The 12,908-nt window shown below is 41.4% G+C and overlaps 1 protein-coding gene across 2 annotated transcripts in view; it reads left to right on the top strand.

Annotated features, from left to right (window-relative positions):
- The window catches only part of CSGALNACT1 (chondroitin sulfate N-acetylgalactosaminyltransferase 1), a 46,936-nt gene that overhangs the window by 33,099 nt on the left and 929 nt on the right, over nt 1-12,908 (top strand). For both annotated transcript variants that reach the window (XM_052774279.1, XM_052774269.1), the window contains exons 5-9: nt 6,453-6,669; nt 7,888-7,989; nt 8,788-8,966; nt 9,364-9,458; nt 12,581-12,662. In XM_052774279.1, coding sequence (XP_052630239.1) covers nt 6,453-6,669; nt 7,888-7,989; nt 8,788-8,966; nt 9,364-9,458; nt 12,581-12,662 — 675 coding nt within the window. The remainder of the gene's footprint in view (nt 1-6,452; nt 6,670-7,887; nt 7,990-8,787; nt 8,967-9,363; nt 9,459-12,580; nt 12,663-12,908) is intronic.

Here is a 12,908-nt window from a genome sequence, read left to right as displayed (position 1 = left end):
TGGGAAGTGCTGCTAGCTGCCAGCATTTGAATGCATCATGGAGCTACATGCTTCCAGTCTCCTCCTTTCTGTTTGTTGTTTGGTTTATCATTTCAAAATATGTTTCTACTGTTTATTATAGGAGCTGAACAAGCATATATGACTGTTTGGCACCAGCTCTTTCATGGGGAGAGGGTGAGGGGAAAGGAGGAGATGTTTCCAGCCATACATTGCTTAATATTCCACTAAAGTTACCTTTTTGCTTAGAGCCTGCCTTTATGCAGTCAAGGGTCTTTGCCTGGGTACCAGTGGTGTCCTTGGGGAACAAGGCAGAATCTGGTGTGCAGAAAGGCATGGGGAAGGGATGCAAGCTCCAGTGCTGGCTCTGCAGAGGTTCTTCAAGCCAGGCCTTGCTAGCTTTCACATACCATGGTGAAATAATCCAGAGGGAGGAAGCCCTGCATGCGACTCGGAGATCAAGAAACTGGAGCCCTGCATGCAGCTCAGTCTGAGCTCAAGAAACCTTCCTTGTGTCCTCCCCTGCAGGGCAGGCCCTTGCTTCTGTAGGCACAAGGTAACAAATTCTCAGTCTTACTCAGCAGTGCAAACTGATTTATCTGCAAATGCAGGGATCTGTGCATTACGGCTGGAAACAAAGAGCTGACTTGGCAGAAGATTTCCCTGCAGAGTTCTTTGGAAGTCTCTGTCATCTCTTGGCAGTCTCTTTTCCCCCATCCTCCATTCTGCAAGGACAGCAAAAACTGCCGATCAAAGCACAAACAAATCCATTGCTCTGTATAACTTGAGCAGGAGAAGGGAGGACTGAGTTTTCTGTTCCAGTTCTGCATTTCAAGTATGGTTTAGACTCAGAACTTGTTTTGAGACAGCACTCTGCAGGTGCCACTGCCTACGCAACAAGTTAGTAACAGGCTGGATTCCATGGCAGCTTCTGGCAGCTTCATACCAATCCAGCAACACAGCAACCATGAGCGGTGTTAGCCAGCCAGCAAAGCCAGCTGTTTTCATTTTCTGGAACTGCCCAGGGTAGCTGGAGCTTTCTGGGAGATGTGGCCCAGGTCTGCACTGGGAGTAATACCACTTAACCCTGTAAGCTTTTTATCTTCCAGCTGCTGTAGCGATAACAGCATGCAAAAGCTGTATGCATCTCTTATGTTAAACATGGGGCTACTGCCCTCGTCTTAAGGTTGAGCAGATGGAGGGATGTGCTGAAATGAAAATTAGGTAATTGGGATCAGAGACAGGATTCAAAACCTGAACTGCTGCTCTTGATACATGAGACTTGTGTCTTTGTTTCTGCTCTATTCAGCAAAGCCTTTGACACCAGCTTTACGCAAGTGTGTTGCTGATCCAGAGTCTTGCTAGCATATAGAGTGGTTCAAGTTAATCTTGTTTGCTTGGGCTTCTTGTGTGGATTTTTATATTCTTGTGGGTCACATCTGGTACCTGCTATCACTTTTTCAGTACTAGTTCATTGCTAACGTATGTCAATAGGCAGGGTGGTGGTGTGGTGCAATAGATTTGATTAGGGTCTGTATCTCTTCCTCTTTTCCATTTTGTGCCTTTATTCTTGTCTTTGCAGAGGGAAAATGTTTCTTCAAACACTTCTAAGGTTCAAGGAGAAATGTTTTGTCTCTGTAGCTGGGATCTCTTAAAATAAGTGTTGCATCCTCTGCAGTTTCTAGACAGAACCACTTGTGCGTGGGAATTAGACTGTGACCCTAGTACCTTACATCTGAGCTAAACTCCTTCTCAGCAGATTGCTGGTACATTAAATTTGGATAGGATTCTCAGACAGTTCTCCTTCCAAGAGTAATAGCTGACACGTGGTGGAATTTTCCCTTTTTTCTTACTCAAAACCAAGAGAACCACACCTTCTCCCTGGGGCCCGAAATGTATCCATCTGGCTGCTACTCTGCTCTACTTCTCTCTTCACAGAGGCACTTGGGCTGTTCAGCTGCTATAATCCTCCCCTCTCCCCCTTATTCCTCCCACTTCTATACCAAGTTCACTGGTTTTCTGCCATGAGGAGTTAGTAAGAAACAACATGGAAAAGATCAGAAATTTCTGTGTATTATAAGCAGGAAAAGGACTGCTCTGTTTCCAATAGAAAGCCAGTTGCTCAGTGGGCAGAATAACAGGTCTGGTCATTAATTTATGTAAATGGCAGCAGAGCTGAATAGATTTGGAGGTCATTCATTTTCTCAAAGGTGGAGGTAATAATTTGGAGACCCTGACAAGCCTAAGTGGTGTGTTCCATAAGTGAATGTAATCACTGTCTGGTGATACTTTTTCCCAACAGGAACAGTTCCAGAAAATCCCTGGATTGCTTCAGAAATGGCCTGCCATGGCACCGTCAAATATGCTGTATCATAAGTTTTCCTACCTGAAGTATGTGGCTGTCTAATGACTGGAATTTTAAATAAGATCTCAGAGACAAATGAAAAGGAGTAGCTTTGCTTTCTCAAATTGATGGCTACTGGTGGTGGGCTAGCTGATGCAGTTTTGCCCTGGAAGCTTACTGGGAGAAAGGGTGATGCTTTTCCTCAAAGGATAAGATGCTGTATTTTACTGCATGTGAAGTGGGAAGACCACCATAATATTGAGTTAAAATGGGGACAATGAATGCTGATAAATCCTAATAGCGGTTTCTACAACATCTAATGAAATGTAAGTAATGAGCACGGGTCCAGGGAGTGTTTCTATTGGCAGTGGAAGACCTGAAACCTATGGTCTGTGGAACTGAGGCTAAAATTGTCATCCACTCAACAGCATTTTGTTAAGGTTGTGTGGCTGTTTGCTAGTTATCAGTTCCATGTAGATCTCTGAAACTTGTTTGCCTGCCCTGCTGAATAGAGATCAGGTATTTTCCATCTGTTTAGACAGCTCTAGGAATTGCAGCTCTGAAGTCTGGACACTTATTGCTCTTTAGTCAACCCTTCAGCCCAGGTCTTTTTTTGCTTCTCGCTTGTCCTTTTCCTTCATTTTAGAGCCAGTCTCTCTGCTGACCCAAAGCTCCTGTTCACTTTTTTACATTGGGTTTCCAAAGGCTTTGACTTTTTTCCCTGCCTCTGAAAGGGACGGCGCATATTCTGAAACATAGCTGCTGTAATGGAAGCAATAGATGATCAATTAACCTTCTTTTATCCATAGTGAACATGTAGGCTTTCCAAGGCTTCCAGTTCAGAAGGAAACTTTTCAGTGCAGGAGGTAGAAATACACGGACGCCTGTAAAGTTGAAAGCAAACGACAGACGACCCTTTATTGCTAAAACACACACATATTTATAATCACATACTCTGCAAAGTCATTGTACGCGCGCACAAGCATAGAATATGATTGGTTATACCATCTCTGTACACGCGCATAGACATAAGGCATAATTGGTTATACCATCTCTGTACACGCTCATAAACATAAGGCATAATTGGTTATACCAACTAAAACATGCGAAACTTGTCTCAGTCTAATTGGTCAAGATAAACTGCCGAATTGAGGTTCTTTGTGCCAAGTTCCCTTTATCGTGGGTTGCGCACTTGTGTTCTTCTAATTGGCTTTATTATCATCTTTCTTCTTTTTTGTCTTCTTGTTTATTCTGTTCAAGGTCTTCTAAAGGTGTCTGGAATGCTCTTGTGACTGTTAGGTAAATATGTTCCTACATTTCAGGAAAAGTTTTTTTTTTTTACTTTTTTGAGCCTACTTTTTTTCACCTCCTTGTAGCTCATCTCTTAGAATTGAGGCTACTTGACACATCTTTCTGAATCACGTAAAAAGTCCTGATGGCATGAATGAAGTAGTGCCTTCGGAAATGGAAAAACCTTGTGAAAGGCAGGATGTTCTGCTGGGTGAGTCCCCAGAGTGACTCAAAACATTCAGGCTCATTTCCAAGGCTCACTGCCTGACCTTGGGCAAATCACTTTGTTCTCTGCTTCTAAAAAGAAGATGCTTAAAAAAGGAAAGGTGCTTAAAAAAGGAAAACAAATGGTTTAAATGTGCATCAAGAATAACCATATTTAATTACATGCATTAAACTTGCATACAATTCTCTTCAAGATAAAATGTAAGGATTATAAATTCTTGGATTACCATCTTGTGCAAGGGAGCCTTGCCTTCACCTAAGCTGCTTGTTTTTAGCTGTAGTAGAAGTTCTGAACAAGAACAAAACTGCAGACTTAGAGGCAGCCTCTGTTGATGTGTGTATAGCACTAGCAGGCATTCCTTGGGTCACAACATGCATTCTGCTTTAAGGTGCTTCTTGCTTATTTGGCAAAGCTTCCTTTATTCCACAAATGTAGTATATATCTCTGGGGAAGTGGTATTTGTGGGGTCATTGTTTCTTGGCTGGGGTAGAAAAGGATGTAGAAGCAAAGACATTGAGATGTTGCATGGTAGATATTATTAAATTGGTTAATTTAATTTAGATCTTTGTTATTATAAAAAGCGTCAGTTCACTATGTCAACCGTGAAACAGTCCTATCTATTTCTGTCTAGAGAAAGTGCAAATCAGATTTAATTTAGATTTTTGTTTAGCTTAATGTCAAAAGGCTACCTTAACCTTCCACAACACAAACTTCCTTGGCAAGGCCTGTGTTCAAAAACTGCCTGAGTAAATGAGTGCACCCGGCAACACACTTGGATCATCAGCAGGCTTTCTGTAAGGATAAATGGGTGAGCAGAATTCAAAGGCCCAGTTTTCCATTCTCTGGCCACCGGGAGGAGGAAATGCAGGGGCTGTTAGGTCACCATTCAGATGATCTCAAGTGCAGGCTCAGGTTCAGTAACAGATGTAGTTCATGGTGTGCACCTGGGGCAGACTATGTAGAAAAAACTAGGGGGAGTCAAGGGCATAGCTTTACAAGATTAGCAGTAAAAGAATGATGGAGCTGCTATCTCACTAGATTCATCTGCTTCGCTGGAGGGAGGATTGGAGCATTTGTTGAATCAGCTTATATTAAAAATAAAACATGAAGTGAATAATAGATCAGTAAATCTGCATATAGTATTAACCAACTGAAGTGTTCATTAAGAATAAAACACACAATGATAGTGAAAATAAGACAGTCCACAGAACTCTGGCCAGATAAAATCACACCTCATTAATCTTTTGGATGTTCTGGACATACCAATGTAAAAGCTACTATACAAGATGAAGGGCTTATGTCATTTTGCTGTTCAAAGAAACCTTTGACCTAGACCTTCACAAGAAATACAGAGAGAGCTGACAGTCTATGGGTCAGGTGCACAGCAATGTTACGCATCAGGGAATGACTAAGATTAAAAAACAACAACATTATTTTGGCCAAGCTATTCTTCATAACCAGATGGGGAGAAAAAAAAAGAAGAAACAAGTCAAGCAGAGGAGTTTTCTTCCAGACGTGTTTTACTTGTTTCTTGAGTTTCTGCGAGAGATGGAAGGCAATGCAATTGTACTCTTCTACTGATGAATTTGTTAGGATATTTACAGTGGCTTAACAAGTAGTTAGAATTAGTATTTAATTATTCTTTCTTAAACCTAACGGATCTAACTATGAAAAAGCTTTATTTCAGTATGCACTGTAGGGACTGAAGTGTCATTTAGAGTGGGTAAAATACATAGCCTTTTTGCCAACTTTATCTCATTTAAGGTATCAGAATAGTGTTTCAGTGGGGCATGACCAATGCTTTTATAGTTCATGCCAGCCCTCAGCATGGGACCAGTTTCACCCATCAAGTGTGTTAAAAGTTCATTCCATACAGGGAATAAGTATATGCTTGTATGAATTAAATATCCTTGGAGACTGTCTAATGCAGTCTCCAGGATTGTGTCCTGGGTCTAGCCTCTTACAAACTCCATAGTGTCATCCTTGCAGACCATTACTCGCCCAGGAGTGGGCATCATTGCCACAAAGAAAATAAAAGTCTCTTGAGAGTTGAGTAACAGGAGACTGTCGTCCTGATTGTCAGTGGGTGAAGTTGATGGCTGCTGGGGCCTGGTTGCATAGTTATATTAGGGGACTTTCCAGAGAACCTCCCAGAAAGGAGGAAATGAATGTGCTCATCAGGAAATTGCTTTTCTGGGAAGTGGCCTAATCACTCATATTGCAGAGAGGCAGGCTGCCTTTCGCAGTCTCTCTGCATCACCATTACCATGCGTGCCTGCAGTGTGCAACTGGAGCAGTCTGAAAAATAAGGACAGTATGTCTGCTGGGTTATACTGAGTGTGAGCAGTTGGTAACCTTCAGGGGTTTGTAACTCAGCCAAGCCTAGGAATGTGCCTGCGAGAATACCAAATAGCTTCTGCAACCCAGGCCTGTGTCCCTGCCAGAGTGACATCCTCTTCCCAATGATGGTGGATTGCATACTGCTGCCTCTGCTGCCTTGTCAGCCTAGGTGTAACACATGAAGATTGCATCCTTTTTTTTCTACCCAGGAGCCCACCTTTAATCCAAGATCTCCTCTCTTTTGTTTTCACACAGGGATCTACCGCACAGAAAAAGACAAAGGCACATTGTATGAGCTGACTTTCAAAGGAGATGCAAAACATCAGTTCAAGAAGGTTGTTTTATTCCGGCCATTCGGTCCTGTAATGAAAGTGAAAAATGAAAATGTCAATATGGCTGACACACTTATTAACGTCATTGTGCCATTGGCCAAGAGAGCCAGCAAATTTCGGCAATTCATGCAGAATTTCAGGTGGGTTTCCATTTCAGTGCTGCCTTTGCTTTTTTTACTTGGAAAGTAAAATGCAATTTCAGGAGTTATCAAGGCCTCACTCCGTAAAAATCATGCTACTTTTACAGAACGTTTCATTGTGCCGCTAAGAAGTCATTTTTGAGATTATAGAGACTGAAAGGCATTTGGCTGCTTAGTGCATTGTGATTAACAGTAAAAGCAATTATATTCCAGTCATCAGGGTTTCTGATTTGCATGTACCTGGCTTATGTGTCTCAATCTGTTTTGTTGGGGCACACGCAACTGTAGCAACATGAGAATTGCATGCCATTAGTTGCAAAGGAACATTTCTAAGGAAAAAGGGAATTAGTGCTCCCAGACACTTTGCCAGGCCCTATTAGAGAAAAGATTAAGGCAATAAGAGGCAAGAAGGAAATGTATTTGAACTTTCAGGATAGTTACTTTTAAACTTCTTTTATTTTTCAGCACAGAGATGATGTTTGGAGGGAGAATTTAACTGAGATGTAGCTTTAAATAGCTGCCCGGAAAAGGCTGTGTTAGCAACAGATACTGACTCTTGCAATGGGATTTGTTTTGCCTAATTACAGCCATCTAAAAATAGGCTCCTTGTCTAAATTAGCCATCTGATAGATGCTTGGTTTAGATTGGGAGAAATCACCCTCTGGTCATGCTGATCTCTCTGCTGATTATAGATGAACTCTTGCTGACTAAACTTTGTGCAAGTGAGGCATGATGTCTAGCATTAGTTCAGATTGGTCTTATCCTTAGGCTACTGGCTTGATCTCTGGTTGATTCTTAGATTCTAGTAAATGTTTCTTAACAAAATGCCAAACTGAACTCTGGAATATCTGTGACAAAAAATCAAGGTTAAGAGGTAGGGTATGTATAGCTTCTTTAAAATCCCCCTTTTCATATTCTCCTAAGTGCCAGAGTTACTGCCTGCCTGCTCATTCTTCCTGGGGCTGCATGGCCTGTTTTAACAGTGTCCTCCTATTAATATAACAAACACTGCTTAGAGAGTTTTTTCCTAATCTGCCTGAAAGATAGTCATCTGGTAGAGGCAGTGAGCCCCTTTGTCAGGACAAGGATCTCTGTCAGTGAATGGTGCCCTCAGGAATGCCTTCCAAGGTTCACCCTACTCTGCCTTCCCCAGTGGGTGTAGGTTATTGAAGAAAGCTAACTTCTGGGACAAGTCACAAATCTGTCTCTATTCTCTAGGGAAATGGGCATTCAGCAGGATGGGAGAATTCACCTCACTGTAGTTTACTTTGGAAAAGAACAAATGAATGAAGTCAAATCGATACTTGAAAATACCTCCAAGTAAGTACCTGAATATCTGATGTGTGCTGTTCATACACAGTGATCGTACTGTGAATTGGAGACTAGACAGCTGTCCAAACTCGTAGTTGTGCCAAAAAGTTCTAAACTGCATTGGAGAAAATGGCTTTTTTTCCTTTGTATCAGATAAAAGCAGTGTTACGCTGACAGTCCCATATCCGTGGTTTTGTGTTGCTGGTGTTTAGAACCACAAAGCAGATTTTACTGAATTTACCTCAGTGCAGCTTTTTTTTTTCACACTGGTAACTTCTTTAGTGCTTTTGAAAGTGGCTTGAACTGTTAGGACTGAAAGTTGACTTCCAAAAGCAGGTGCAGAAAATTTCAGTAGAGCACACGGGAACTGGATGCTTTTGGCCAGGTCTGGTCTATCGTGTTTGCTTGCATAGCTGTGTTTGTCAAGATCATGTGGCAGTGTAGCCTTTTGTTACCATCTCCAACTGGGAAGAAGACCCTTGTATAGATCCAGTAATACAACCACAGGTATTTTATATTTGCCTACTAAAGATATTTTTGTCCATCTAAGCCTTGTTGGGATTTTTGTGAGGTCTGCCCAAAGAATGTCTGTGACAGGAATGCTAGTGTAGGATTACACAGGTCAAGCTCTGGATGTGGACATAGTGGAAATCTCCTCAGGACTCAAAGAGGACATCTCTTCCCTCAAAATACTCTCAGAACTGTGATACTACAGATTTCTAGGTTGTTTCATACTGGGTTCCCGCCCCCACTTGTATTAAGAGCTGGAAAGACAGGGTAAGTTGCTGAATATTTTCTTTCACCTAGGTCAGCCAACTTCAAGAACTTCACCTTCATCCAGCTGAATGAAGAATTTTCCAGGGGCAAAGGATTAGATGTTGGTGCTCGATTTTGGAAAGGAAACAATGTTGTTCTCTTTTTTTGTGATGTGGACATATACTTCACAGCTGAATTCCTGAACTCCTGTAGATTAAACACACAGCCAGGTACTGCTACTCATGGAGTGTATTGTCGTTCAACAGATTTTTACCTATTATGGCCTTCACCAGAGTATTCTTGCCTTTGAATTGGTAATGAAGCTGCTGTAAATCATTCTTGAAACCTAGAGAACTAATTAAGACATGTATAAAAATTCCATTGCTGGTTGGCTTTTGGAAGGTTATAATTCTCTTGCTCCCACTGTGAATGAATTTCTTGCCTTTAGCACCTGTGCTTTCTGGAACAGGATCTGTTTGTTAATTATATCCTCACATTCACATTCTCATGCAAAGAACATAGGATCAGTCCAAAACTTGCTGACTTTGGGTTTGGGCAGCATCTTGTAAGAGAGAGAAGTGTGTTTTATACCGCTTTAAAAAAAAAATAACCCACTGTCATTTCCAGGGAAAAAGGTGTTTTATCCTGTTCTCTTCAGCCAGTATAACCCCAGTATAATTTATGGCCACCATGATTCCATCCCACCTTTAGAACAGCAGCTGGTAAGTACATGCTTCTCTGAATGCCTGCTTTTATTTGGACAGAGCATTTTTTAAAGGCGCATGTGCTCTTGGGTAGCATTTCCCTATTCCTTGTGCACAGTGACTAACACACAGACAAAATTAACTACAGCAGTCACCTTACTGTGAATTCTGCAGTTAAGTTTCACAGGGAAGTGTCTTGGTGCCATTTATTTTAACACTTTTTTCATGTTTTATACACGGAACCTAAGAATTTAAACCACGTGTGCTTCTCTGCCAGAAGGGATTTTCTAACTAGCGAACAATTCCTTCATGGTGTGCTGTCTTGGGCTGACAGTCTCTGATCTTGCTCTCATTTCTTCCTTGCACTGAATAGTTTCTTTGCTTGCATCTTGGAGAGCTGACATTTGTAAAAAGCATAGATATCCTTAGATGAGTTAGTGAAAACAGAATTCCAGGGTCTGTCACAGTTATTTCCCCACTTACTTGAACACCTACAGTGGCTTTTCCCATCCCACAGTTCATGATTAAACTGCCTGCAAGCAGACAGTGTGTTTCTGACGTGTACCACGTTGTCTCAGAGTCAAAAGACATGCTTGGAGCTGTCCCTTCTGGCTTTAATCTGGCACTGATACAACACAGCATAACTCCACTGATTTCCATCTCACCTGCTTATCTTTGGTGTGAGAACAAAGCGTTATTTTTAAAAACATTGCCATAAGGCATACGATTAAAACATGTAGTTAAACCCAGGTGAATCTCCTTGATGAGGAGGAAGCTGTTGTGAGGAAGAAGCAGAGCGCACAGATGAGAGGTTCACATGAATACTAGTGGCAGAGCCATTGCTTGGCACTGCTGCAGATGATAGTCTCCATTCTCTTGTGCTCTGGTATTGCATTGTCTTGAAACTAAAGGGGTGATAGAAGTGGTGGGTTTCCTTTTATGTACACCCTCCATTCTTGCTTCTCTCCAGAGTCGGTGGGTCACAGTCCTTTCCCCAGTAGTGCTGGTAAGTGGCTGAATTTTCAAATTGAAGCATAAGCCAGCTATGTGGCTTCATTCAGTTCCTCTGGGTCAGGTCCCAGCCTGCCACAGCTGCCCCTCTTACTGCCAGGCACTGCACCTGTCAGGGCTCAACCTGTCCCAGGCTGGATACTGTCTCCAGAGCATTCCAGCTTCTATTGTTGTTCTCAGTAAGTAAGAATTAGGAGTGTTGTGAGCCCAGCAACAGTCACAGCTGAAAAAGATCACTATGGGTCTGAGTCTAGTCTTCTGTTATCGTTACCCCCACCTTGTGCAATCCCTCTAGGAAAATGAAGAATGAGAGTTTGAAAAGTGCATCCAAATTATTTAAAATATTTTTTTTGTCTACTGCTCTCTGTGTTATCCAACAGGTAGCCAGAAAGTCTTTTACTGAAGAGTCTGGAAAATCCTTTCCACTGTTTTTTTCTCAGAGGAAACTTGTTCTGATAGTACCATGGGATTCGCGTTAGCTCTTCTCTCTCTGATGAGAGCCTGTCAGGGATCCTCAGGCTCGTAAGCACTGTGCTTAGGAAATGAAATAGAGTTTAGCTCTCAAGCTAGCATAAATTCCACAGAGTACCTAGTCAGGATTGTGCAAATATTTATAGCTAATATTTGAATCGTAAAATATGATGCTTATGTCAGAAAAACTTCTTGATTTAAAGAAGTACTGTCAATCTCATTTTTATGTAGCTTTTTATATTTTCAGCCCACGTTAGTTCCCAGGCATGAGGCCAGATCTGTGCCATTAGAACAAGACAGTGTTAGCTCTCTGTTCTGGTACTCGGGCTGCTAAGAAAGAAAAGCCTTCAGAAATTTTTCAAAGAATTTGATTTGTGCATCAGCCACTTGCACTAATGGGAAGTAATAATGCTAATGCATACGAGTAGCTTGCTGTAAGGGCATCATTATGGAGATTTCTTGTTACAGTGCAGACTTGACAGATACAATCTTGTTTCCTTTTAATTGGCTTCTGCAGCAGCTTAGCTTTTTCAAGGAAAGGAGAAATTAGAAAAGAGAGAGATAGCAATGTGAGCAATAAAATAAAAAAAAGCCATTGAGGTGTCAAGGTTTATGAACAAAAAGGAGAGGCATGAACAAGAAATCAGGAGAGGCTATTTTGGAAGAGGATTTTTTGGTAAAGGAAACGCTGGAATTTGTAAATACAGAAATGGAAATTCTGACTCCTCATCTTCTGTAACTTTGTCGCAAGTGAAGCCAAAATTTTCAAAAATAGCTGCTAAGGGGTAGGTTTGTAACCAGACCTTCTAGAGTGTGAAGTAGTACTGACTTGCTTATAGGATTTAAATACCTGTCCCAGTCCCTTGAAACTCTTGGATATCTCACCAGATTGGGTTAGGTCCCTCACACACATGAATTATGTGAATTATTTTATATCTGCTTTTGAAAATCATAGCCATGGTTTCTCACTGCTCTGATTTTCTACCTGTAATACATAATGTTTTCGTGGTCCATCTCAGTAATATAGACTGCACATTCATTATTACTAAGGCTTTTACGGGATATATATGTACCACCTAACATTTCTGGACTTCAGTTTTAGCTGGATTTAGCAGTTCTGTATTGGAAAACTATTCTTACCACTTTCCTATTTTTCATCAAAATTAAGGTAATCAAAAAGATGTCACTTGTGCGATCAGATTAGAACCACTGTTTTCTTCCTCTTGTGGTCCACAATGCAGATGCCACCATCTGCTCTACAGCAGAGTCTGGCTTCCCTGGTTTACCAGTATGTTTCTTATGTTGGATTTGAATCCCGTAGAAACTAACAATTTTGGAGGGTGTTTTGTCTGCAAAGAAGTAAACTCTAGAGAGTGATGTGATATTGCTCCACTTGATCTATGACAGCAGGAGTGGAGCAAAACCTGATCGTTCCAGATCAGGGGGTTTATCCATGCTAGCTAATGACACAGCTGGTTTTGGGGGGCAGAAACATGCAATGAGTATCTACAAAAACTTGTTCAGGACCAGCCATGGATTTACGTGGTGAAGAATAAAAGGGCAGTTGCTGCTATTTCTGACCACATTCAAGGACTTGTCTGCTGCTGACACTGAAAGCATTTCTGCTCCCATATAAACATTCCTTTCCCTCCATGCAGATTATTAAAAAAGAAACTGGATTTTGGAGAGACTTTGGTTTTGGGATGACTTGCCAGTACAGATCTGATTTTATCAACATAGGTAAGAAAAATACACTCCAATACGTCTGCCTTTTTAATGAAACATAGAAAATTGTGATCGGCTTCCCTGTCCTTGGCCAGTGTGTCTGTGCCTCCAATTTGCAGTAGTGCTCTGGTTAGATGTTCAGACTATTCCTATGTGCCGTAGAGGTTACCAGAATTTAAGTGCTGCTCAGTACAAATAAAGCAATTTTGTCTGATAGTGAAAGTTTTGAAGTTAAGAAATTTGGACACTTTGATGTTGGCA

This window comes from Harpia harpyja, chromosome 2 (genome assembly GCF_026419915.1).
Source record: "Harpia harpyja isolate bHarHar1 chromosome 2, bHarHar1 primary haplotype, whole genome shotgun sequence".
Taxonomy (NCBI): domain Eukaryota; kingdom Metazoa; phylum Chordata; class Aves; order Accipitriformes; family Accipitridae; genus Harpia; species Harpia harpyja.
The sequence above is the reverse complement of the archived record's forward strand: the minus strand, read 5'-3'. Positions and strand labels throughout refer to the sequence as shown.